A 23,824-nucleotide genomic window follows, 5' to 3' on the forward strand; every position below is an offset into this window, starting at 1 on the left:
GAAATGCATTTACCACGCAGGAGGCGGCTACGGAGGAACCGAATCCTTTTCTTGCTTGCCACAGTGTTGGTCCTCTCCTTCTACCAGCTCCAGTCCAGCCCCTCTGCCCTTCCAGCATCACACAGAGCCCCCCAACCCACGGACCCTGCCAAAGTGACCTCCAGGGACCTCCCCAGCAACAAGACTGCTGTAAGAGGCAATGGCACAGCACCCAAAATAAGGCACTGCATCTATGTGGATCCTGAGCCAGCTGTGCCCGTCACCACGTCAGTGGGCACAACACCACAGCAAGAAAATTCCAGTGAAAGCTCCCCAGATGAAAAACCACCCTATGAGTCCAAAGGAGAATATCCCCAGGACCTGTTCAGTGTGGAAGAACGCAGGCAAGGGTGGGTTGTACTTCACATCTTTGGCATGATGTATGTATTTGTGGCCTTGGCCATAGTGTGTGATGAGTATTTTGTCCCTGCTTTGGGAGTGATCACTGAGAAGTTGGAGATCTCTGAAGATGTGGCTGGAGCCACCTTCATGGCAGCAGGTGGATCAGCACCAGAACTCTTCACGTCCCTCATAGGTGTCTTCATCTCACACAGCAATGTCGGCATCGGTACCATTGTGGGCTCAGCAGTGTTTAATATCCTCTTTGTCATTGGCACCTGTGCCCTCTTCTCGAGGCAGATACTCCACCTGACATGGTGGCCCTTATTTAGAGACATCACATTCTACATTGTAGACTTACTGATGCTCATCCTGTTTTTCCTAGACAGTGTCATTGATTGGTGGGAAAGCCTCCTTTTACTGACTGCCTATGCCACATACGTGTTCACCATGAAACATAACGTGTTCCTGGAGCAATGGGTGAAGCAGGAGCTGAAAAAGAAGCTAAATGCTGTGCAGGCAGCATCAGCACAGCATATGCGGAAGGTTGGTGTCCTTAGAGTTCAGAGGGCAAGTTGGAAATAACTTTTAGTGTAAACCACAAAGAAAAATGGCATCTCCTTCACAAAGCACATATTCAAACCTCAGAATGCAGGTACTGGTCAATAATTATGGGTTTAAAATGGGGGAAATCCAAACTAGTGAGATCTAAGAAAGTGGAGACCATCACTAACAGGGAGTTCTGCCTGTGCAATTACTAAATATCTCTTAGCTGCTTTCAAAGGTGTGTGGGATTTTGCTTACTTTGTTGTTCAAAAGAAGTTTCAGCAAGAACACTTGCAGAAACACATTTTTGGTCTGGGAATAAGGTTGGACAATTCTGGTACACAGGGTAGAAAAAGCTTCTGTCCCAGCCTCTTGCAACTGAGAGATGTTGGAGGAAATTCTCTTTTCTCTCTCTGAAGCCAGATGTGTTGCTGGGATGCTGGTGGTATCACTCCTTACCCGATCAGCAGCACAGAAAGGCATCTGGCAGCTTTAGCAACCACTGCCTGCTCTCCTGGGCAGCATTCACAGATTGAAGTGCCCAAACCCAATTCCATGGCAGCAGATTTCAAACTGTCCCCTGGCACTGCATGCTCTGCTAGTCAGATGTGTCCCTGGCCCTCAAGCATGCTTTACCTTCAGATCCTGGCACTCCACATCATTTAAGGAAAGGAAGGAAGCAGATAAGGAAAGTCAGGGTAGCTGAAGTGGTGCAGAATCAAGAAACTCCTTCTCTTTCCTACTCCTGGTTTGTTGTTCAGCCAGTCCTCACAGCTGGGAGTCCTGAAAGCTCCTGGGTTACATTTCAGTGGGATACATGTGCAAGAAACTGCAGTGACACACACACATCACTGTGGACATCACCGAACATCACAGATTGAATCCAGCCCTGCGCTTGAAGTTTGCAGAGAGCTCTCACTAATGTTTAGTAGCATGACAGAGAGCTGCTGAACCTATCCCTTGGGAAAAATTAATCACAGAAATTATAAATGATGGAAAGTAATGCTAATCACTGTAAAAAACCCCTGTCTTTGAACCTTCTCTCTGCTGGAAAATGAGTAAGGATACACATGTTTGGGGATGCAGTCTGGGTCTGTCTGTAGCTACAGGAATCAGTTGTGAGTCTGCCCTCAGGTGCCTGCATCCTCGCTGGGAGGCTTTTGGTAGAATCCTGCTTTATTCAGAAGCCAATGGGTTTAAGGAGGCTCATGGCTTTGGCTCTTTCAGTAGCATCCATGGACATTTGTGTCAGCTGTGCCACTTCCCCAGAGGCAGCAGCCTGGAGGATCATTAGATCTCGAAGCAGCAGAGGTGATTGGTCATTTCTGTTCTTCATTGCTTGCAGACAAGCAGGGCAGTTGTAGATGATGGAACAACGAAGCCACCAGATGTGAGGAAGCTTCAGGTAGGTCTAAGAAACTTTACAGGGATCTGAAGTAATGGTATTTTGAATCTCTCCCCTATGTCAGGTCATAAATAAAAGTGTCAACTCCTGTGTCAAGAAACCTGGACCAAAGCCTGTACCATATCAGGCACAATGGCCACAGTTTGCTCAAGGAGACACCTGGCAGAATCCTGTCCTTTAAGGAATTTTTACAAAATTTAAGAGACAGCTCAGGCTTCCCAGGTGGATTTAACTAGAAGAGTGCTGCTCATTCTCTGCTATAAAACAGTCATATAGAAATTCAGACAGTGACTCTTCTTACCTGGTTTCATGGCCAAACTTCTTCCTGGGCTGTCATAGCAGCAGCTGGTGGGGTCTGTCCTTTCCCTTTTGCTCAGCAAACACTGAGCACTGACTGATTCCTCTGTTGCTGTTGAATTGCTGCCCCATGGCCTGGAGAGGCCTTGTCTGGTGTAGAGGACCAAGAAGCTGGAACTGAGTGGTTTTGTGCCTTCCCACAGCCTGGGCCAGCCCTGCAGCGGGGCAGCAGCTCGGCCTCCCTGCACAACTCTCAGATGCGCGGCACCATCGTCCAGCTCATGATCCACACCCTGGACCCCCTGGCAGAAGGTGAGTGCATGCTCCACACCACAGGGCCTTGGCTTCACAGCCCTGAGTGGTTTCACTGGGAATACAATCAGTATTTTGGGGTCAGTAACTCACCCTTGGGGTGCAGCTGAGTATCACAGGTGGTGTCAGGTGCAGGGAGCTCTGTGACAGTGGGATGTGCCCCTTCCAGTTGCATGGCTGCCAAGGACAAACTCCTCATGTTTTGGTCCTGCCATGTCTGCTTTTCCTGTGCCCAACTGGTTACTGCTGTGGTGGCAGCTGCTGCTGGGGTCCCTGGAAGTGGTGACATCCTCTATCTCTGCTGTCTCTCTGATTGCAGTGCAGTTAATGTGAGTTAAAGGCTCCCCCTGTCCCATAGCACATCCCATCTTCCTCTTCTTAGCTCAGACCTCATCCCAGCCCTGAAAGAGCAGCACAAAAAGAGGATAAATCCCTTGAGGAATTCTCTTTTTGACAGTGGTTAAAATCCCAGCTGAGATTCTAATCCTGATGGTGAGGCCAATTCTGTGTGATTCAGGCTGACACCTCTGAAAGCCCACCAATCATCACTGCCATGGCACAGTGTGCCCACAGCCCTGTGCAGGCAATGGGCAGCTCCCCAGGGCCAGGGAATGACCAGCTCAGATCCAAGACCTCTTTTAAACTGCCCAGGAAGCCTCATCTCCAGACAGACCAGGGTGTTTGTACACAGCCTTTTAATGTGTTGCTTCATATTAACTTTAATCCAATCACACTGTGGAGGTTTATTTTCAAAGGAGTGAAGCACATTAATAAAAAACATCTTTAAGATTTTCTTTCCTAGCCCAGAACAAGCCCCACCCCTCCACTGCCCTACTTGTTCTAAAGAGATTATCTGCTGCTCATTCAAAGAGAGATTGAAGCTAAGCAGATCAACACCTCTCGTGTCCCTCACAGAGGTTACAAAGAGGACTCTCCAGATCAGAATCCCAGCTGCACAAACTGATCAAGGGAACAAGGAGGCTGGAGGAGGACAGCAAGGCAGATCATGTCTGCTTTGACAGATTCCAGTGAAGGCACCCAATGTGTTATCAACAGTAGCCTAACAAGAGCCAGACTCATCAGGGTTTGTTCCTTGCCTCCTGTGCCTCCAAAAGGTTGTATCAACAGCACCAGCATAGACCCAAAACCTTCCAAGAGGATGTGCCATTGCCTTGAGCATCAGAACGTGCCAGAATTGAGGGGCTGCTGCCACTCAAAAACCTTCCAGCACCTTCTCATCCTTCCCACACCTCTAAATGTCTCTGTGCAGTATCTGCCCACCCAAGGCCACCACAAGTTTGGCTTTCTGATCCAGGTTGGTGCCCTGGTGAAACTCTGGGACCCCTCAGCAGGAGAGCTCTGAGGGGCTGAGGTTAGCAGCCAAGGCCAAGGAGAGCCCCAGCCAGTTCAGCCCAGAACAGGGAGCTTTCCCCTGGCCTTGCTGAAGAGGCTACTGCTCCCAGGCCTTGTGACTATGGAATAAACAGGACCTGGCGACCAGTTTGGATTTTCTCTCAAAAAGAACTTGCCTACTCATTTCATAGAATCACTGCATCATTTAGTTTGAAAAAGACCTTTAAGATCATCAAGTCCGACTGTTCCCCCAGCACTGCCAAGGCCACGTGTCCCCCAGTGCCCCATCCACACATCCTTTAAACCCCTCCGGGCATGGTGACTCCCTGTGCCAGGCTTGAGAACCCTTCGGGTGCAGGAATTTTTCCCGATATCCAGCCTGCGCCGGCGGCCCGGCAGGATGAGTTCTGTGTGTGCAGCAGCCACTAGATGGGAGTGTGACCGTGTGTATCTGTGCCTGATACTGCAGGGACCGTGCGGGGATGGGCTGCAACAGCCTCTCCTGAAGGGTTTTATAAACCAGAGCCTCTACTTTAATAAAGCCACTGAGCTAATGGCAAAACCTCTGCCCCAGCTACATGCCTGCTCCACTCAAGGCTGTGAGAAACCGGACACCACCTTACAAAATATAACAATAAAATCACTGATATTACAACAGCTCAGCACTCAAAAATCAAGGAGCCAATGTGTCAAATCCTGTGTGTCTTGTAGGAGATACTCCTTAATCTGATAACTTCCTACCTAAAGAAAAGAGTTTGGAGGAAAGGAATTTATGCACAGACTGAGAAAACTAAGTGCCTTGAGGAGCTTGGCCAAAGCAATAACATCCCAAGGAAGGATCTGGAAAAGGATTTGAACCTGCAAGGCATATGAGGGCTTGTGTTCTGATATGTCAATAGCTCCTAGTCCTGTGTTAACAGCCCTGCAGCCCTGTGGGACCCTGGGAACAGCTGTGCCTGTTTCCCATGGATCTCTAACGCTGTCCCTCCCTTTGCTGGGTGTGCAGCTCTCTCCGTACCAGGCACATTTCTGTAATTAGGCTGCCACATAAAAGATGATCCCAAAGCAATATATCTTTCCTCAAGGGCTCTTGTTCCTTCTTGCCAAGGCCTATGGCATCAGCACTTACAGTCTGTGGAAATGAACACTCAACAGAAGGAAAAGGTTGCCAACAGTTGCTCAGCAGTTCCTCACTGAACCTGCTGCAATCAGGATTCTGTAGGGTTTCCTTCTTTCAGCTGCCCTTGCTTTTTATTTGGGCAGCACAGAAGTGGTTTCAGGGCAGCAAGGCCCAAAACATAGAAAAGCTGCCAGCACTGGGCCTCCAATCCCAAATATCAGGGGCAGAAGTCTTGGAAATGCAGGAGTGTGAAACACAAAGCTGCAACACCCCTTGTGTGAAACAAAATTTCTCTTTTGAAGAGTGGATTGAGTTCAGAATGTGGAGTTATTTCTTTTTGTATTAGGAAGGTATCATTATTTAAGTCTTTGTCTCAGAGAGACTACGCGTTTACTTTGGAAGTTCTAATATTTACATGGCATCCTGAATTATATTTTTGAAAGAACTTTTTACCTTCTATGTGCCTTTTTTTAAATTAGGAATTTCTAGCAAGTTTGTTCTTTTGTCCTTTTCCCCAGTTCCTGTGAAAATGAGTAGAAGAAGAGCGTGAGATCTTTTCCAGATCATCCCATTAGAGACCAGAGGGAACTGTTGGGGAAGTGAAGGCAGTGAGGATTTTGGAAATGCTCAGGAACCCTCTCATGTCTGAACCTCTAGCCTTACCACCAGACTCTTTAAACTCTAGTCACACAGGGAACAAAGCAGAAACCTACATTTCTTTTTGAATGAAGCAGAAGGCTCCAGCAGAGAGGTTGTCAGAGCCGCGTGCCCTCACTCTGCCCCAGTTGACAGGGTAATGATTTTGAAAATTGGACCAGAGAGCAGTGGGCACTGTTGCAGGCTGGAGAAGGCTGAAGGCAGCTACAGCTTCTCCTTGCTTCATTAGCATTCCAGATCCAGAGGGCAAAAAGGAATCACAAGACTTTTTTTATACTTCCACTTTTATATAGCAGAATCTCCAAATCCTTCAGGCTCATGCCAAACTGTAAAGAAAAAATCCTCCCTGCTGATTGTGTTGCCAGTCCTGTTAGAGTGAATATTAGAGCCAAAGAGTGAATTAAATGCAAGAGCCAAATTCAAGGTAGAAGCTCAGCTGCTACCTGAAGTCCATCCTGGATGCTGTCAGTTCAGAGGACAAGACTTCTCCTGGAGAGCCTCTCAGGGCCACTGGACACAGACATGTCCTGTGTGATGGGCTCTCAGCCCTGGGGACAGAGCGGCCAGCAGTGAATGGCCCAGGGGACTGAGAGGGACACTGCCTTGCACAGCCCATGGACATCCTTCCTCCCCATGCTGACCTGCAGATCTGGCCAGCTTAGAGCCAGCTCTGCCTCCAGTCTCAGTCCCTCCTGCAGGAATTGTGTGCCAGAGGAATTACCACCCTTTTAAAGGAGGCTGATCTCATGAGAACTGGCCAGTGGCCTGGGCCTAATCTGTTTATCCTGACAGAGATGCTCCCGGCTCCTCCCAGCCTGGGGCCTGGCTGAGGGCAGCGAGCCAGGAGCTGGAATTTCCATAATCTCAGGCTGAGCCTGACCCTGCTGACTGGAGCTTCTGCAGCAGCTTCAGGGAAAAGCCAATCAGAAGGATGCATTGCCCAGTGCTTAGAGGAGACTGGGAGCAAAAGGTCACCCCTGCACTGAGGGATGTGCTTGTGCACAAGCACAGGGGGAAGGAAGCCAACATTTCACATCCCCTCCAGTGACCTTCAGTATTGACAAGGAGCATGAAAGAGTCAGGCTCTTGAGTCCCAGCCAGCCTTTCCAAGGAGAAGAAATGATCATTTGATTAGAAATTCTTACCTGCAAGGGTGGTGAGGTCCCAGAACAGGGTGCCCAGAGAAGCTCTGACTGCCCCTGGATCCCTGGAAGTGTTCAAGGCCAGGATGGATGGGGCTTGGAGCAGCCTGGGATGGTAGAAGTTGTCCCAGCTCATGGCAGGGGGGTGGGATTGGCCTTTAAGGTCCCTTCCAACCCAAATCATTCTGGTACTCCTTGATGGTTTCATCCTAGTCCAACCATTCCAGTGCTCATTGGAAATCCCAGCTGGTGAAAGATGTTTCTGTCAGACAGCAGCAGGAATCTCACCAGTGTAGGACTTGTCCCCTGAGGTCTTCCTGTCTGGGCTGGGCCCAGTTATTGGACATACAGCAGAAGTTACTGATTTTCACAAGGTTCAGCTCACAACAATAGTTCTGCCCACATGGCTGGACATGCTATTTCTATTATCTCAGTGTCACAGTGATTAATAAAATGGTAGGGCCCCACCCTTGAGGCAATATGACAACTGCACCTTCTGGGTGCATAGTCAACTGCACAGTAGATTAAATCAGTGTGATAAAACTTTCAGAGAAAATTATTTTACAGCCCTGCAGACAAGCCAAACACAGCATTGGCCAGTTCTTGTGGCTACTGCCCATGTGCAAACCCAGTGACCCTCAGTCATTGTGTGTGCAGCTCAACAGAGGACAGAGATTAGAGCAAAATGGGGCTTTTCTTTGAGCCCATTCTTGTTCACTTTCACTGAGAGCAGTAAGACATTTGAGTAAAAAACAACTATAGAGCCACACAGTTCCACAGTTCACTGTAAATCAATAAAAAAAGCAGCTCAGCTGAGTAAGGCAGAGCTTGGTTCACAGTGGAAGAATCTCTCAGCAGTCCCAGAAATAGAGCACCAGACCTGTGCTGGTGAAGAACATCTCTCAGACAGCCTGAACCATGCTGAACCTGGATACCAGGAATTTAGAACAGCTCCAGCAGGAGACACTTGTGTATACTTAGAAAAATCAATCATTTTCCAGGGAACGGGAACATAAAAGGTGTTTATTTTCCATTCCCTTCAGGTGCCCAGGCTGTAAGCAGCACCCTAAAGCCTCTTCAACAGCCACATGGCAGGAGGAAGGTGTGATTTTTAGTTTGCTCATAATCTAGCCTAGGAAAAAAATCAATAGTCCATTGTGATCATGATGATATTGCACTGAAACTCCCCGTCTGTTCTTTCTGCATTTTATTCCTATAAAGTACAGATATCCTTTGTATTACTGACCTGAAAAGGATTTCTCATTCCTCTTGATGCCTTGAGAGGCTGGCTAGAACAGAGGCTAGACAGTGTTAAAGGAATAAAGTAGGGGATTTATTAAAAGGCCTTCAAAGGATACACCTTGGGCAGTACAAGAGCCTGGCCATGGCTACACCCGAGATGGACAGCAGGTCACACATTTCCACACTTTCATAAGTTTTGGTCCATTTCCATATTGGAGTTAATTATCCAACTGCAGCTCCAGGTTATGCAGCCCCATCCTCTCAGGCTGCTCTCCTCAGTTTGCTGTTGTTTGCACTTTTTGGGCCTGAAGCTGCAATGGTGTCCTTGGTTCTGGGGCTGGAAAAGGAGTTTTGTCTGAACTGTAAAGAGAACTTGATAACACTGTATATGAAGTTCAGAGTTATGTACTAATGCAGTACAGAATCTGGAAAATATAAAAGCTAAAAACTTTAGGCATCACTCTATAATCTCCTTAAATAGTTCTGTCAAATTGCTGGTGTAATTGCTGTAGCACCAAGCAGTTAAATCCAACAGCTATGAGCACCTAGCAGCAGCCAAACCTGAGCTCACAGCTAGAACAACCCCTGGGGCAGCACCTGCAGGGGGAAGGGGGCAAGAGCTCGTGAGTGTTGGGGGAGGCAGGGCCAGGGGGGCTTTGCAGTGACAGCCCCTGATGATCGTGTCCTTCTCACCCACAGCAAAATTTAAAGACAGGGTTGACACCCTGAGCAAATTGGCCAAGGCCAAGGCTGAGACCCTGGAAGGACAAGGCTCCCAGCCAGGTGAGTGCAGGAAGAGCCAGCACTGTTTGCCTTATTTTGCACTGCAAGCCCTCACCCCTTCCCAGCACGCAAAGCCCAAGGGCAGGCAAGGAAACTCTGGGGTGTAACACAAATTTTGTGCTGTTTCTGGGCACAGATGGCTGCTGTAACAATGCAGCAGGAATCGATTGATGCACGCAGCCATCCCCAGAGGAGCTGTTTGTGAGGCAGGGCAGGGAGAGCTGCAAGGGTGGACTGCAAATGGCCATGGAACAGTGCAGGAGGGAAAGCAGGGCACTGCAGACACTTGGGTGCTGCTGCTCTTTGGCAGACCCTGCAAATGAGGTGTTGGTTAAAACCAAGTACCTTCACATGCTTGCAGAAGGGCACAGAAGGTTCCTCCAGAGGGAATAATCTACACTGTGTCTGTATCAATTCCAAGGACCTGTGCACCCTTCCTCGTCCCGTTCTCGGCTGTTTTTGATGGCCTGGAAAGGCTCGGGATGGCCTTGGGACAGCCCATGCTCCAAAGGACGAAAAGAGTCTTCAAGTTTTCTCTCGGTCTCCAGTGTTTATTAGTTTTTATCTACAAGATTTTCTCTGGGCCCGACAGAGGTCTGCACAGCAGCCAGCCATGAGCACACTGAGAGCCCCCGGGGTGGTCACTTATCTTTATACCCAAAATTACGTATACAATATTTACCTATTTTCCCCAATACCTTTCACCCTTATTGAAAAGTGCACTTTTAGTAAGAACCAATCCCAAAGTGCCACCACCACCACAGAAGATGGAGGCCAAGAAGAAGAAGAAGAAGGACAGGACATGCCCTAATTCCTCCATCTTGTTTCTCTAGACCCCCCTGTACTGAAATTCTAAAACCTGTGTTTCACACTATAATTAACCTATCCCTTCACCATTTATCCCAGTGTGATCCTCCCATCCTCATACAGGTGTCGTCCCCTGTGCAGGATCAAAGTCCAGCCACCAGACACTTCTGGCAACATTCCAGGACCTCCGAGCCCCCCAAGGGTTGTCTCGGTGACTCTGCACATCAGGACTGCTGTGCTGAGATCCCACACTTCCTTTAACAGCATCACAGAATCATATAGTGCTTTGGGTTGGAAGGAACCTTAGAGACCATCCCATCCCAACCCCTGCCAAGGGACACCTTCCACCATCCCAGGGTGCTCCAAGTCCTGTCCAACCTGGCCTTGGACACTTCCAGGGATGGAGCAGCCACAGCTTCTCTGGGAACCTGTGCTGGGGCCTCACCACCCTCAGAGGGAAGCATTTCTAATCCAACATTTAACCTCTGTCAGTCACTCCTGACACAAAGGCTGCTGTGGAGCCAGAGCTGACCTGTGCTACAACACAGATTTGTGCTGCCAGCAAGGCTGAAGATTTTGAACACCAAGAAACTTTGGTGTGGAAAGTGCCAGCTCCACACCACCCAGGCACCTGAGCACCTCACAGAGGTGAATGAGCCCAAACTTGAGAGAAACACCGTTTAAAACCCAAGTAAATTCTTGGTGTGTGCTATAAATACCACACTGACTTCACTCCCTCATCCCTGCTCTGTGTTATCCATATTTCTGCTGTTCCCACAGAGGTTTCCGTGTTCCTCTTGGCTATGCAGGTTAATGCAGGAACAGCAGGACATTGCAGTTATTTCCTTGCATGTGTCAGCACTTTCCTATTTGCTTTTGAATACCCACCAAAAGATCAGGGATTAAAGTCTGGCAGCACATCCTGGTCATTTTTCAGAAGCCTTGAAGAGTATCAGGTCCCTGGAGAATGCTGTGCTCTACAGAGGGAGGGGGGAGCTGGGGGGAAACCTGAGGAGCAAAGCTTTACATCCTTTCTGGGTTTTAAGGATGGTTTTAATACAAACTTCAGAATCCAGAAAGAAACCAAGAAATGTCCATCAGCTGTAGATGAGGTAATTAGCATTTCCCTGCCCCTTACAGCAGTTCTGCATGAAGGTCAGAGGAGCACCAAGGTCTCACTCTATTCCAGGTGGGCCAAATTCTGCCCAGATTTACTAAACACAATCACAGCAGTCAGGGAGGACAAACAACAAACCAAAGCAATCTGAGGGTATTTAACCTGAAATGCCACCACTGTGGGAGGGAGCTGAGACCCTCTGCTGGTCACAGGGAAGGTGATCCCTGATATGGTGGGCACTCATCCAGGATGACTGAAACCAGCATTCCTTCTTATTGCTCTTGCAGAAGAGGGAAAGAAAGCACCAAGCAACGTCCAGGTGACTCCTGCCACTGAGTCTGAGCCCAGCAAGGACACACAGAAGGCAGATGTGCCACAGGATGGACAGGTACCCAAATCAGGAGCACAGGCACTGAGTGCCCACCCAGGCTGACCTTCACATGTCCTTTCCTTCCCTCTCCAGAGCTGTTGGGACAGGACCCAGCCCATGTCACTGTCCTCTATAAATAGGCTCTGTGTGTAGTAATCTAAGATGCTGGCTGAAACACTTTGGCTTACAAACACAAATTGGGTCCAAATGATGACACCAAGTGACACTGGATAGTATTGACCCCTCAAGTGACTCTTCTGAGGGTACTCCAGGGTAAGGAGAGATAAGAGCACCTGCCTGTCCTGTGCTCACCAGCAGACTGTTCTGTTTTGCTCCCCAAATCCCTTTTGGGTGATTGGGCAGTTCCAATGAATAAAAGTTTTTTTCAAGGACATGAAATATTTGTTTTTAAAAGGTGGTTCTAATTAATGGATGCCCATTAGTTAACAATACACAGGTGCTGGGTTGGGGTGTGCCTGGGTCCTGTCCCACAAGAGCTGTAGCTGCCCTCAGCAGGTTACAAATATGAGCTCTGCTCAGGTGAGGCCACAGTGAGTAACTGCAGCTCCTTGTTCTGCTCCTTGGGTGAAAATATATTGGCTTTTTGATTTTTTATTCTGTGTACAGCCCCCCCTGTCAAGCAGTGACACCTCAGACGACAGCAGCTCTGAGAGCCAGGAGGACAGTGATAGTGACAGCACAGAGAGTGAGGAAAACGATGAGCCCTTGTCTCTGGAATGGCCAGAATCAAGGACAAAACAAGCAATTTACCTCTTCCTCTTTCCCATTGTCTTTCCTCTCTGGAGCACTCTGCCTGATGTCAGAAACTCGGTAAGAATCCACCTTCCTTCTGCTCCTGGAGTCATGAACTGAGCTACAGATTTCCTCTGGGCCAGAGTCCCTGGGTCCATTTTCCCATGTCTGGAGTCTTTGCATAGCTGAAGGGCTGTAACTACTGCAGGGAGTGGGACAGGAGCCCCAGCTGCAGTGTAATGTCATTCCAGACTTAATTTAATAAACCACAAATTCTAGCAACTACAGGTCACCTAATCAAGCTGAAAAAGAGCAAACAGAGACCAGGGTCCAAGTTAAGCAATCAATTGCAGTGAAGTGTTTCAGGTGAATAGTTTTCAATGGGGACTATTAACTTCCCTGAAACTTCTCTTTTTTCTTTCCAAACTTGATTTCAACAGGAATCAAAAAAATTCTTTGTCATCACATTTTTTGGATCCATCCTCTGGATTGCGGCATTCTCTTATCTCATGGTGTGGTGGGCTCACCAGGTGAGAGGTTTTGTTCTTCCTGCAAATCCCCATTTCAGATCAAGTAGATGGAGTGAGGGGACAGTATTACTGTGACATTTTATCTGATGAAATACAGCTGCAGTCATCCATCACAACAGTAGAAACTTTGTTTTGTTAGAACCCAAAAGGGAATTTTTGATGTCCTTTTTTTGATTTGACAAAGATGCATTCATTTCTGAGAGCTTCTAACAGTTTGTGCATCGGTAAAAGCACCATCAAGATTTATCTTAATTCTGACTTTTCATTAATGAATGTTTCTGTGCAGAACATAATTATCCATTACCTAATTAAAATTCTAGGAAAATATAGGTTCTGATTCTGGAAGATGCTAAATGTTCTTCCCTCCCCCATCTTAATATTCACCTTGTATTCTGGGAAATAACATTTCCATCTTGTAGGAACAGCCCCCCAGTCTGTATTGAGTGATATACAGCACATGCACAGTAGATCTGATCATTCCATAAATCCAAGGGCTGTCATCTCCAAAGGCCCTTAGATCTTGCACAACTGATGTTAAATTTGCAAAGGTAGACAACATCCAGAAGAGGAGGACTGAGGACAGGAAAATTGACCTTGGCTCAGTGCTGGCATCAATGTGGTCAGATTTCCTACACTACAGAGCAAACCCAGAATCAACAGACACAGTAAAATGGAAATTATTAATCCTATAAATCAGGAAAATGCTGCCACACTTATGGGACTTGGAATATTTTAACTCAAGTATGGCACAAACCCTAACACCGCACAGAGCAATTGCACTCCATGATCCACTGCTAAAGCCCTACTCAACATTGTGTTGATTAGGTTGGTGAGACAATTGGGATCTCAGAGGAGATTATGGGGTTAACCATACTGGCAGCAGGCACATCCATCCCTGACCTCATCACCAGTGTCATCGTGGCCCGGAAGGGCCTGGGGGACATGGCTGTGTCCAGCTCTGTGGGCAGCAACATCTTCGACATCACTGTTGGGTGAGTACCAGGGCCATGCTAAGAGCTGCATTTCTTCTGAAACACAAAGTTACCAGGTTTGAAACCAACATGCCTCAGTTAATTTCATTTTAGCTGTAGTTAAGTGAAGGGCAGCTGAGCAACCAGTTCCTTTTGAAGAAACCCAACCCAAATCCAAACCCAACCAGGAAAGACAAACTGTTGTAACTCAGCCCACTATCTTCACCCAATTAACCAAATCACCATTCAACACAAAATTACCAATTTTTCAAGACAAAAATGCAAGACATCTTTGGCTAATGTCCAAGTTGTACAGGAGCCTTACCTGGTCACTCAGACATTCATCTCCTGGGGAAGGTCAGTATCAGTGCCTGCATCTCCCATCCTCAACCATCAGGACATTTCTTTATTATAGCTCACCAAGGCACTTAATTCTTAGGTATTATTTTCAAACCCTTTTACTCTTGGATTGCATTATGATAGTGCAAGCATTATCCAAATGTATTTTTGACAGGAAAAACATCCAGTTTAGATTTATGCTGAGTTATATTGAATACAATAATGCATTTTTCCCCTTGTACCAGTTTGGAAAAATTGCTTAGTTATGATGCAGATAACAAACTGCCTTAAAACATTTATTTCAATTACTTTTCCCTTCCTTGCAGCCTACCAGTTCCCTGGTTCCTTTTTTCTATCTTCAATGGCCTCAGCCCTGTGGCAGTCAGCAGCAATGGTTTGTTTTGTGCAATTGTTCTCCTTTTCCTCATGCTCCTGTTTGTGATTATCTCTATTGCTATCTGTAAATGGAAAATGAACAAATTACTGGGGCTCACCATGTTTGCTCTTTACTTTGTGTTTCTGATCATCAGTGTGATGTTAGAGGACAAGATAATATCCTGCCCAGTGTCTGTATGACATGTGGACACTTCAAGATGGCTGTGAGGATCCAGCAACATCAAAAGGGGGCTGAGGTAGCAGTTGTTCTACTGAAAAAAAGCAACCAGAATTGTAACAAACTTACTGAAAATAAGATTCCTTTAACATGCTAAAAATAAATCATCTGAACTGGTGTGTCAGCCTCTACTGTTTTTCTTTAGGATCAGAACAGTATTAAATGACCAATATTAAATAACACACACTCAGGCACTCGTGGAAAGGCCGATACAATTTAGATGCATCAAAATTTCACTATGGCTGATCCTCTCAAGGTAAAGGAGCTGATTTTCACTCACCAGTAATATTTACTCATGGCAGGAAATTTTCAGGAACATGCTCAAAATTAGTCAGTGAACTGCCCAAACTCCCTGAAACCAATGAATTTTACTTCAGTGGGAGGAGAATCAGACTGATGTGGCTGGGCCTTTATGGAACTGCTCTGCTTAAAATCCCTGTGTGGACACTCAGACTGCATCGCAGCAGAGAACTCCCTCAAACTGCACTGAGCTCCTTTCAGATCTGTGCCTGATCTTGCAATGCAGTGCCTAAAACTCCTGTAAAGTGCCACTGGTACAGGTGTGATGGCACCTGGGTCTTGCTGCAAAAAAGACTGAAAGGCTCAGGGGTTAGAACAGCACATTACTCCCAAACAAAACTGAAGCCAGGAATCAAATACAACAAAGGAGTTGAATGCTGGGGGTTTGTTTTCATCCTGACACTAATCTCTGACAGTTACAGGTTATTTACCCAGCACTAATTCCTCTTGTTAACACTGACTTCTACATAGACAAGATGAAAAAATGCCAATGACATCACCAAACCTGAGAGGTTTATTGTTAACACCTCATGGGAGCACACAATGTGGTTAAGAGTTGCAGACATTTCTGTCACTCTAATCAATCTAATAAAATGTTAATGAAAATAACCAGAAAGATTTTAAGCTTTTTATTGACTCACTGTAAAACGTCTTTTTTTTTTGGGATGAGACAGAAAAAAACCTTAACATTGTGAACATTGACTTTGCATATTTTAAAGGAACTACAAACCAAAGCAAACATCCAACATACTGGTTTTTGGTAAATAAAATTTAAACATTACATATTTACAAATCTACAACCATTCATTTAAAAAGTGCTGCTTGCAGACTAACAAAGTACCATTTTTAAATCCCAGTGAGATAATATCCAGAAATACCCCTCTCTATTATTACTATTTGCATCTCCCATTTGTTACACTAAGACTTTACATGCAGGAATTTTCTCTTTCTTGGGATACAAATCATTTAATTTGCCAGTGGAAGTCAAATTCATCAGGCTGTAACTGTGCCAACAGCAAGACTTCTCAAATGGGACACAGCAGTGTCGGAGAAACAGCACAATTTCTATTCACATTTCAGTATTTCATCTCCAATAATTATTCCAGTGGAACCATAAGTAAAGCAAAATATATATTGCACTGCAAATGTAAAACCTTTGTTTCAGGTTTTGGACATAAGCCTTATTTAGTACACAAAAGGAGAAAATTAACTTCATACAAAATTTTAAATTGAAAATATGTCTCAAATATTTTATTTATTCATCTTTGTGGTATTGGAAAATATAGTCAAATTGCTTTTCTAATAAAGGAAAATGAGATTTGAAAACTGTTTCAACACTGAATTGTATGATGCTCTAAAAATTATCGACCTCAGGATATGTTTGGAACATTGTGACTTGAATGAGGAAAATTTCCCACTTATAGTATGTTGTTATTCTGACTCTGTTTTTATACATTTCTACAGTGGACTGACTTGCAACAGACTTTATAAAACAATTCATTAAGTATAATGATTTCACTTGGTGAGCTTCTACATGATAGCATAATTTCAAAGCACACCCAAATTAACACTGGCAGCGCTTCAGGAGAGCCGTGCCAGGGATGCAGGACCCAGGGACTGTGTGAGGGCTGCATGGACAGCCCTGCTCCCAGGGCAGCATCCACCCCCTGCCAGTGTGGGGATGCTGGAAAGAAGTCAGACTGGTTGGGTTATAAGTCTGAAGGCAGTTGGAGTCCTTACAAGGAGGCTGGGACAAGGATGGAGGAAGGGCCACGCGTGACAGTGCTGCCCTGTGCCGTGTCCTGGGCATGGGGACCGGGCTCGGCTCTTCGGCCACCCCGGGACGGGAGTGGGAAGCTGGGTCATAGCTCAGCCCCTCTAACACCCCACGGCAGCTCTGGAAAAAGCACTTGCTCTCTCTCCTTTCATGGCTTGAAGATCCTATAGAACAGTGGCTGCCCCAGTGGCAAATGGGAAACAGAACTGCAGGGAGCTGGGAACACGACCTTCCACAGCACACCCAGCTATGAGCTTAAGTACAGCAACTACTGGAGGCAAGATTTCCATGGTAATGCAGCATTCCTACTGTACAGAGCAGCCATGCACACTAAGGGGTACTTACAGGGAATGTGTTCAAAAATAGCCTGTTTATTTCACAATAGTTCAGAGAAATGAAGAGGATATCTCTACCTTGTACCTGGGTGAAAAAAGGAGCTTCATTTCATGCACAAGGGTACTGTACAAGCGTGGCAGTACAAAAAGAGCATCATAAATTGTTAAAATAAATTAAATGTGAAAGATGTTGTAAGTGTAGCATTGCTAGCTCCACCTCAGGTGGGGGGATACGTTCAAGAAGGTCAGCTACATAATTAGCAGCACGTTAGAGAAGAGGTATTACCTGATGGAAGCTGTATCCAAGACTACATCCTGCAATTATCATCAGCACATACCTGCAGCTCTACAGGTTTGAAATCCTTTCTTCTTAGGGCAGCTTCTTCTTACAGCTTTACAGAGGTCTGGGAGGAGGTTACAGAGCTTCATAGCAGCATTACTTTTCATTTAAGCCATTAAGGCTTGCTCTATTTCACTTAATAAAGTAAATCTAGCTTTAAAGTTTATCACCTTTCTGCCTAAGTATTGCTGGTTTATTATACTTGCACACTAAAGATGTTTTTAAAAACACCTACTGGTAAGCAGACTGCAATATAAAATCTAATGTAACAGTTGAATATTTGGAAGTATTATAACAGCAACAACTAAAATTAGACGTGGAAAATAATTAAGATTACTTAAAATAAATCTATTTGTTAAAGCATGATTTAAATTTGTTTGGGGTGTTTTATACAGTTCAATGTCTGTTTTCCCACCTCCATGCAAGACTTCTGATATTTTCCCTGTAGCCTACCTTCTGGTGAGGAGTTGCTACGTGACTGAGAGCACAGAACATTTTTTAAATGTCTAGAACAAGAAAACATGAGGCAAAAGCCATGACTCCACCACAAGGACTGATATAGCAGTTTTCTACAAAGGAAACAAAAAGTTGTTTTTCCTGTGAAATAGAGACAGAACATTCCAAGTATGTTTAACTAAGCTCAATACGCCCCAGTAAGTTACATTCCCTGTAATTCCCCGTAGCAAGTTTGCTGGATGTACTTGAGTTAGCAGCTTTGGATGGGCATTATGTGGTGCTGTACTGAGTGCCTCAAACACAACCTCTGAGACTCTGAGCGCTGCGTGTTCATGGAGAACTCACTGCAGGCTGGCATTTGCTCCAGCTCACATCTGGAATGAGCCACACCAACAAATGCCAACAGCTGAGATGGGCTGATTCCACAACAAAATCCATAGGACTCTTCAATGTGGTTTCCCTTTCCTAGGGAGTGGGGAGGGAAGGGAACAGGAGAGGAAGAGGAGATTTCTACAGAAGTGTTTCACAGAGACATCAGTGTATTTGTTAGAGTTTTGCAAAATTTACCATACCTTCCTTCTGACTGCTGTGGTAACATGTTTTCCAAGTGTGCATGAGAGAAATCCTGGATCTCCAGTACTGTCTAGGTGAAGGTTAACATTTTCTATTCTGCTGTAAAAACAAATCACTCTTCAAAAAGTAACTGGACAAGTTACTATAAATAGCAGTGTACTGCAAAAAAAATAAGCACTGTATTGCTTCTGCAGCAAGTCCATTTAAAATTCACTCCAGTAATTTAAAAAAATTAAAAAAATATCAACTTACTATAAACAATTTAAAATATGTATAATACAACTTTGTATGCTCTTCATAACATCATGAATATTCTATGTAAACAATAGATTCTGAAGAATTTCCTTCGCTCACATTAGTTTCAGTGCATTGTTTCTGTCCACCTGTTACTTAATTTATTTTTTTTTTAAAGGGAGCTGTAATATGTTGTCCCAAGTCAGAGAACTGATTTTGTTTACAACCTGCCTCTCCACACACTGATTTGCAGAAAGGACAAGGACAGGGAAATAATATTTGGCCCATTTTGCTCTCTGTCCATCTCCACAACCGCAGCCAGGCCGAATTTCCCAAGGCCTCGTGCCGCAGTCCGTCGCACATTCCTGAACACTGAAGACTGAGATGTTCCTTGTGACTGAAGTGGTTATTTTACACAGGGATACGTCATAGATATCACCTCTTTAGCCAGGTACATTTAAAGATATGGTTCTCCAAAAATCTTTCTGCATTCCATCACCCCAGTGCTGGGTGGTCTGTCGCAGTTATGAGTGTTCTTCACCTGATTAGCGGTGAGACGATCATAGGCCATTTTGTACTCTCTGTCAAAAGCATCTGCAGCAAGGGAAAAACAACTTCAGATAGCAAGCTCAAAAACACCACCCAAATGCCACAACAGCTGCATTTATCAGCACAAAATATCTGTAAAGTCCTTTTTATTTGGCACTTATCACAGAGTGGCACACATCTAATCTACAGATTATTTTTTTCTGGAAGCTGTACAACTAAGTTTGCATAAATTCATCATCTGCGCTCATTTGAATAGTTGGCAGAACTCACCTATATCAATGTTATCTCTTCCCAGGGCAACAAGTGAAAGAAACAGTATTTCTCTGTAAAGGCTCCTGAAATGGTAAAAACCCCAATTTATATACTGCACTGATACAGCACAAAACCATCTCTATTAAAAATAGATTGAAGCATTTAAAGACAACTTATTTAAAAAACGGCATTTTGAACATAACTCCTGATTGTGCCTCCAAAATATTATAATTTCTGAGCTCTGGGGAATGCCCTGGATTCCTCATGGACATCACCCATGGTAGGTCCCCTGGAAGCTGCACCAAGTGCATGCAGAGAGAAACACGCACTTAAACACTCAACCAAATTCCACAAAATTTAACCTGGCAAGTAATTTGCTTTTCTGCATTTTCACATTAGCTTGAAAAAGCAGGCAGAGAAGCAAATAAACACCTTGTCAGTGCTCCAGCTGTTGACAAGCCTGTTGTATATCCTAGTATAAATCAGTAAATCCAGGCAAGAAATGAAAATTCACAGAAATTAATGTTCACCAATTCCACTGCTAATGGAAAAATACCCCTGCCTAAATATGAAACATAACTTCACTTAGCTCCTTTTCTGTACACCCTAGAAACAAGTGTAGGGTTTTTATTTTAAAACACCTACTAATTTATAAATAACATTCAGTAACAAAATATACAGATATATACACGATCCCTAGTTCCCACTGTTCAGAGGTAAGAAAAAGAGGTGGCTGTAAAGGGGAGAAGGAGAAGAAAAAGTAAAAAATGGAAAAACAGTTTGTGGAAGTTACCATAAAAAAAATTTACCAGAGTGATAAATTTTGAAAACACTGGTGAAAAACACTGGGTTTTTTTCTTTAAAAAAAACACACTAGGAAAATATCATTCACCTTAATAAGCTGATTATTGCTCAACTCTGCTCCAGCTAGGCACGTTGGTTTGTCTTACCTCTGTCTTTTAACATGTGGCCACTTGTTGAGCCTCTCCAGTATCTGACTCATTGGTCCATACACATCATTCATCTTGATGCTTTTCACCATACTCCTCAAGAGCTCCTGGTTAAAGGAGTCATCATCTTTTTGCAATAACTGGACCATTGGGTACTTCTGGGCTGAAAAACATTAGAAAGGCTGTAAGAATAAACAAATTCTTTGTGTAGCAAGTACAGAGTTGTAAAAAAAAGGCCACAAAATCTGTGAAAATATTGACATGTATGCAGTGAATAAAACATCAGGTCAAAAATTATCAATGTAGAACACAAAAAGCACATAAAAAACTCAATGGATGCAATGGGCCATGAGCTATTTTCAGGTGTGTGATCCAATACCAGCAACAAAACTCTGAGTAAGCAAATTCTAAAAATAAGAACACGAGCTAAATGGATGATCAACATCAATGAAATGTATTCCCTCTCATTCCTCCCATCCCAGTGAAGAAAAAGCCACTGGCAATACCAGTCAATGATTTGAAACAGAAATGCTGGAAAAGTAAAACTTGTTCAAGCAGTTTACTGCTAAGCACAGAAGCAGCCTCCCTCCCAAAACAAGTCACCCAAACTGAGAATAGCAACACCAAGCTTAACACTCACTCTCAAACAAAAGAGTGCGATTTTGACCTGCAAGACAAAAAGCAGTATGATCAAAAATCACTACTGTAGCTCGTGTGAACAATCCACAAAGACATCTTTTCTCAACACAGATGCTTCAGTTGTTCAAAATGAAAATTGTTCTTAAAAAAGAGCACCAAAATCCACACAGAACAAAACTTACTCTGAGCATTCCACAGAATATACAGAGGCTGCCTTGGATCCTGATGCAATTTCATATTGTCCCATAGCATCTGAATAAGAACATATTTACTGTCCTCTGACATACAGTTCCGTGGAATCTGAACCAGAGAATGCACAAAAACATTTTATTACAAAGTCATGACAGAGGAATTCTGTATTTAACATGTATCTTCATGTCTCTAGGTCTCATGGTAAAAAGCTTTGCTATTAAAACTACATACAGAAAGCTTAATGAGATAATCAGTGACATGACAAACAAGTGTTTTGCCTATTTTCTACAGCCCTAATATCTCAACTTCCTCCTTCTACTGCTTAGCTACTCAAATAGCAACAAAACTGTCTAGCAACTTATCCCCCTTGAAACCGAGGATCCCAAATTACAGTGGGATGAGTAAGACCTGAACACTGGACCCCCACAAGGACTGCTGAGCACATGTTCCACAGTTCTGAGCATCTGCCCTCAGCTGACACATTCTTTACCAATTCAGGACTGGGCTCAGCATAGTGCATGACAAATTTCCAAGAGTTACTCAATCATGTAATGATTTCCTACATGGGAAAGCAGCCATTTCTCACGTGTCTGTGTTTCCTATCAGATCCCATACCTTGGAGTTCTTATTGCAGTGCTCAGAAGAAAGTATCAATCCTGGTAAGTTACTGGGCAAGTCCAAGCGCCTGAAATACCACACCAAATTCCAGAACACGATGGGGTGATGATCTACAAAGTCTGCCACTGTTATTGCATGATCCCCTTCATTTTCAAGTAAGCTTTCAAGCTCTTTCCATACCACGAGAGGACTGAGGTAAGGAACTGTTATAGGATCAGGACTAGGCAAGCGCCATTCCAGGCTCAAGGGATCCTGCAGGAACAGAAAACATGCCATCAATTGTAACTAATGTAATGAAAACAACTGTCTTTACAAGGTCTTATAAATGCTTTTGCTCCCTATGACACACACCAACATCTAAAAGCTACAACTAGCATTAGTTTAAATAATACAACCTAGCATTTACTGCAATTGAGGAAGGTTAATGCTGTTACACATCTCTAATCGATGGCAAACATGAAAAAATGACTTAAGGTAGAAAAACTACACACAGTTGGTCCTTGCAAAGTAGCAGGCAGGCTACCAGTAGGAATGATATGGCTGATCTTCTGGTTTTCCTTCTCGTCTTCTTCCAAAGGACCAAAAGTACTGATGCTCCTTGCTACAGGGTGACTTGTACATTCTGACCCAGAGGCATTCTGTCTTCTTCCTGAGGGGATCTGGATACTTCTGGCATAAACATTGTCATGTTGCTTGGATTTGCTAGAGGAGAGGAAAAAAAAAGAAGAAAAAAGAATCTCAGCTTTTTGTTTTACTGTGAGTGCTCCAACATGTACACACAGACAGACAGAAATAAACTGGAAATAACGGACCTGACAGTTTGAAATCTGCCTTGTCAGTCACCACACTCATTTGTGTTACAGTGCAAGTTTTATTCCCTCTTGCACTGATGAAGAACACAAACATCCTCTAAAGAGTTCATAAAACTCGCAGAATTACAAATACCAACATGAATTTTTGTATTAGGGATGAAATGATGCATATCAGGCAGAGAAAGCATGATGTGGGCAGATAAGGGAGAGGCAGCAGAGAGATCCTCTCACAAATCAACCTCTCCTTTTCAAACAATGTAACAAATTTATTTCAGTTGATTAAAATACATGCATATGCACAGAGAAGCTGAGGAATTCCTAGGCAGGAAATGCACATTTACCTATTTGAATTGATATCCTCTTGGACAGACATCAGGGATGTAGTGAGGCCAACAGTGGCTGTGGTGTTACAGGACTTCCCACTCTGATTGGAGAAAAGGGATGGGAACTGCATATTTTCTGTAGAAGGGCTGGATTTCAGAAAATACCTGCAGGGAAAGCAAAAGCTTAACATCCAAAAAAGCCCCCCAAGAAACCTAAATCCCAAAAATCCCACATCCCAATATGAGCATTTAAAATTGAGGAAAATTCCAATATTGTTATTACCGTCCAGGCCGCCGCAGATCTCTGATTTCGATGCTTAAAAAAGGCAGAAATAAATTGCCACAGAAGGGACACGTGGTATTGAGATTTGAATCATCTGCTGTCCAGCCTGCCATGATTTCTTCATCGTGAACCAAACAGTCACAAGTCCGGCACCGAGAACAGCTCGAGATGAGGACCTGCACAGGGCAGGAACAGAACCCTCTAGAACATGTTCCCAAAGCTACTTTTGTGTCACAAGGCACTTAAAACAACAGCCAAAATCTCTGCCCTTTGATGAATATTCCTCCCACTTGCATACAAGTTCATGCTTTAATTGCTTCTCAGATTAAAATCAACCAGCTGTTTAAGAATATTAACAATAACATGTTATCTATAATCTGCAAGCATAAAAGTAAAGGAGTATTTATGCAGCTACATAAATTATGATTAGAATTTAAATATGCTTTTGTAGTGACT

The 23,824-nt window shown here is 44.3% G+C and overlaps 2 protein-coding genes and 1 long non-coding RNA gene across 6 annotated transcripts in view; 1 reads left to right on the top strand and 2 right to left on the bottom strand.

Moving 5' to 3' along the window:
- The first annotated feature begins 3 nt into the window (after window positions 1-3).
- On the top strand, window positions 4-14,844 carry SLC24A1 (solute carrier family 24 member 1). 2 transcript variants are annotated; one of them, XM_063169980.1, is made up of 10 exons: window positions 4-924; window positions 1,092-1,094; window positions 2,270-2,329; window positions 2,830-2,938; window positions 9,152-9,259; window positions 11,462-11,547; window positions 12,157-12,360; window positions 12,723-12,812; window positions 13,638-13,804; window positions 14,449-14,844. In XM_063169980.1, the coding sequence occupies exons 1-10, from the start codon at window positions 4-6 to the stop codon at window positions 14,696-14,698; spliced, it is 1,998 nt and encodes a 665-aa protein (XP_063026050.1). In that variant the 3' UTR covers window positions 14,699-14,844. The 2 variants fall into 2 exon arrangements, 1 of the variants encoding a protein (XP_063026050.1); XR_010029666.1 differs by lacking the exons at window positions 4-924; window positions 1,092-1,094; window positions 2,270-2,329; ... (4 more) ...; window positions 13,638-13,804; window positions 14,449-14,844 and adding an exon at window positions 11,999-12,069 and having other exon boundaries at window positions 12,157-12,340.
- On the bottom strand, window positions 8,522-12,894 carry LOC134425389 (uncharacterized). The gene is made up of 2 exons (XR_010029669.1): window positions 12,301-12,894; window positions 8,522-8,789 (listed from the first exon to the last, which is right to left on the bottom strand). It is a non-coding gene; the product is annotated as an uncharacterized LOC134425389 (long non-coding RNA).
- Window positions 14,845-15,649: 805 nt separating the features above from the next.
- Window positions 15,650-23,824, bottom strand: part of DENND4A (DENN domain containing 4A) — a 49,023-nt gene continuing 40,848 nt past the window's right edge. For 2 of the 3 annotated variants that reach the window (XM_063169978.1, XM_063169977.1), the window contains exons 25-33: window positions 23,369-23,544; window positions 23,104-23,250; window positions 22,442-22,652; window positions 21,948-22,202; window positions 21,323-21,440; window positions 21,142-21,168; window positions 20,502-20,664; window positions 19,570-19,634; window positions 15,650-19,344 (exon numbers count right to left, since the gene is read on the bottom strand). In XM_063169978.1, coding sequence (XP_063026048.1) covers window positions 19,208-19,344; window positions 19,570-19,634; window positions 20,502-20,664; window positions 21,142-21,168; window positions 21,323-21,440; window positions 21,948-22,202; window positions 22,442-22,652; window positions 23,104-23,250; window positions 23,369-23,544 — 1,299 coding nt within the window. In that variant the 3' untranslated portion in view covers window positions 15,650-19,207. The remainder of the gene's footprint in view (window positions 19,345-19,569; window positions 19,635-20,501; window positions 20,665-21,141; window positions 21,169-21,322; window positions 21,441-21,947; window positions 22,203-22,441; window positions 22,653-23,103; window positions 23,251-23,368; window positions 23,545-23,824) is intronic. The other variant, XM_063169979.1, reaches the window with a different exon arrangement.

The sequence above is a fragment of the Melospiza melodia genome, chromosome 15, assembly GCF_035770615.1.
Source record: "Melospiza melodia melodia isolate bMelMel2 chromosome 15, bMelMel2.pri, whole genome shotgun sequence".
NCBI classification, from domain to species: Eukaryota; Metazoa; Chordata; class Aves; order Passeriformes; family Passerellidae; genus Melospiza; species Melospiza melodia.

Excerpts from the sequence above, each read along its gene's own strand:
- SLC24A1 (XM_063169980.1), top strand. The coding sequence starts at position 4 with ATGCATTTACCACGCAGGAGGCGGCTACGGAGGAACCGAATCCTTTTC. Across the intron at positions 2,330-2,829 it reads CAGATGTGAGGAAGCTTCAG|CCTGGGCCAGCCCTGCAGCG; the intron begins GTAGGTCTAAGA and ends GCCTTCCCACAG. Across the intron at positions 13,805-14,448 it reads ATCTTCGACATCACTGTTGG|CCTACCAGTTCCCTGGTTCC; the intron begins GTGAGTACCAGG and ends CCTTCCTTGCAG.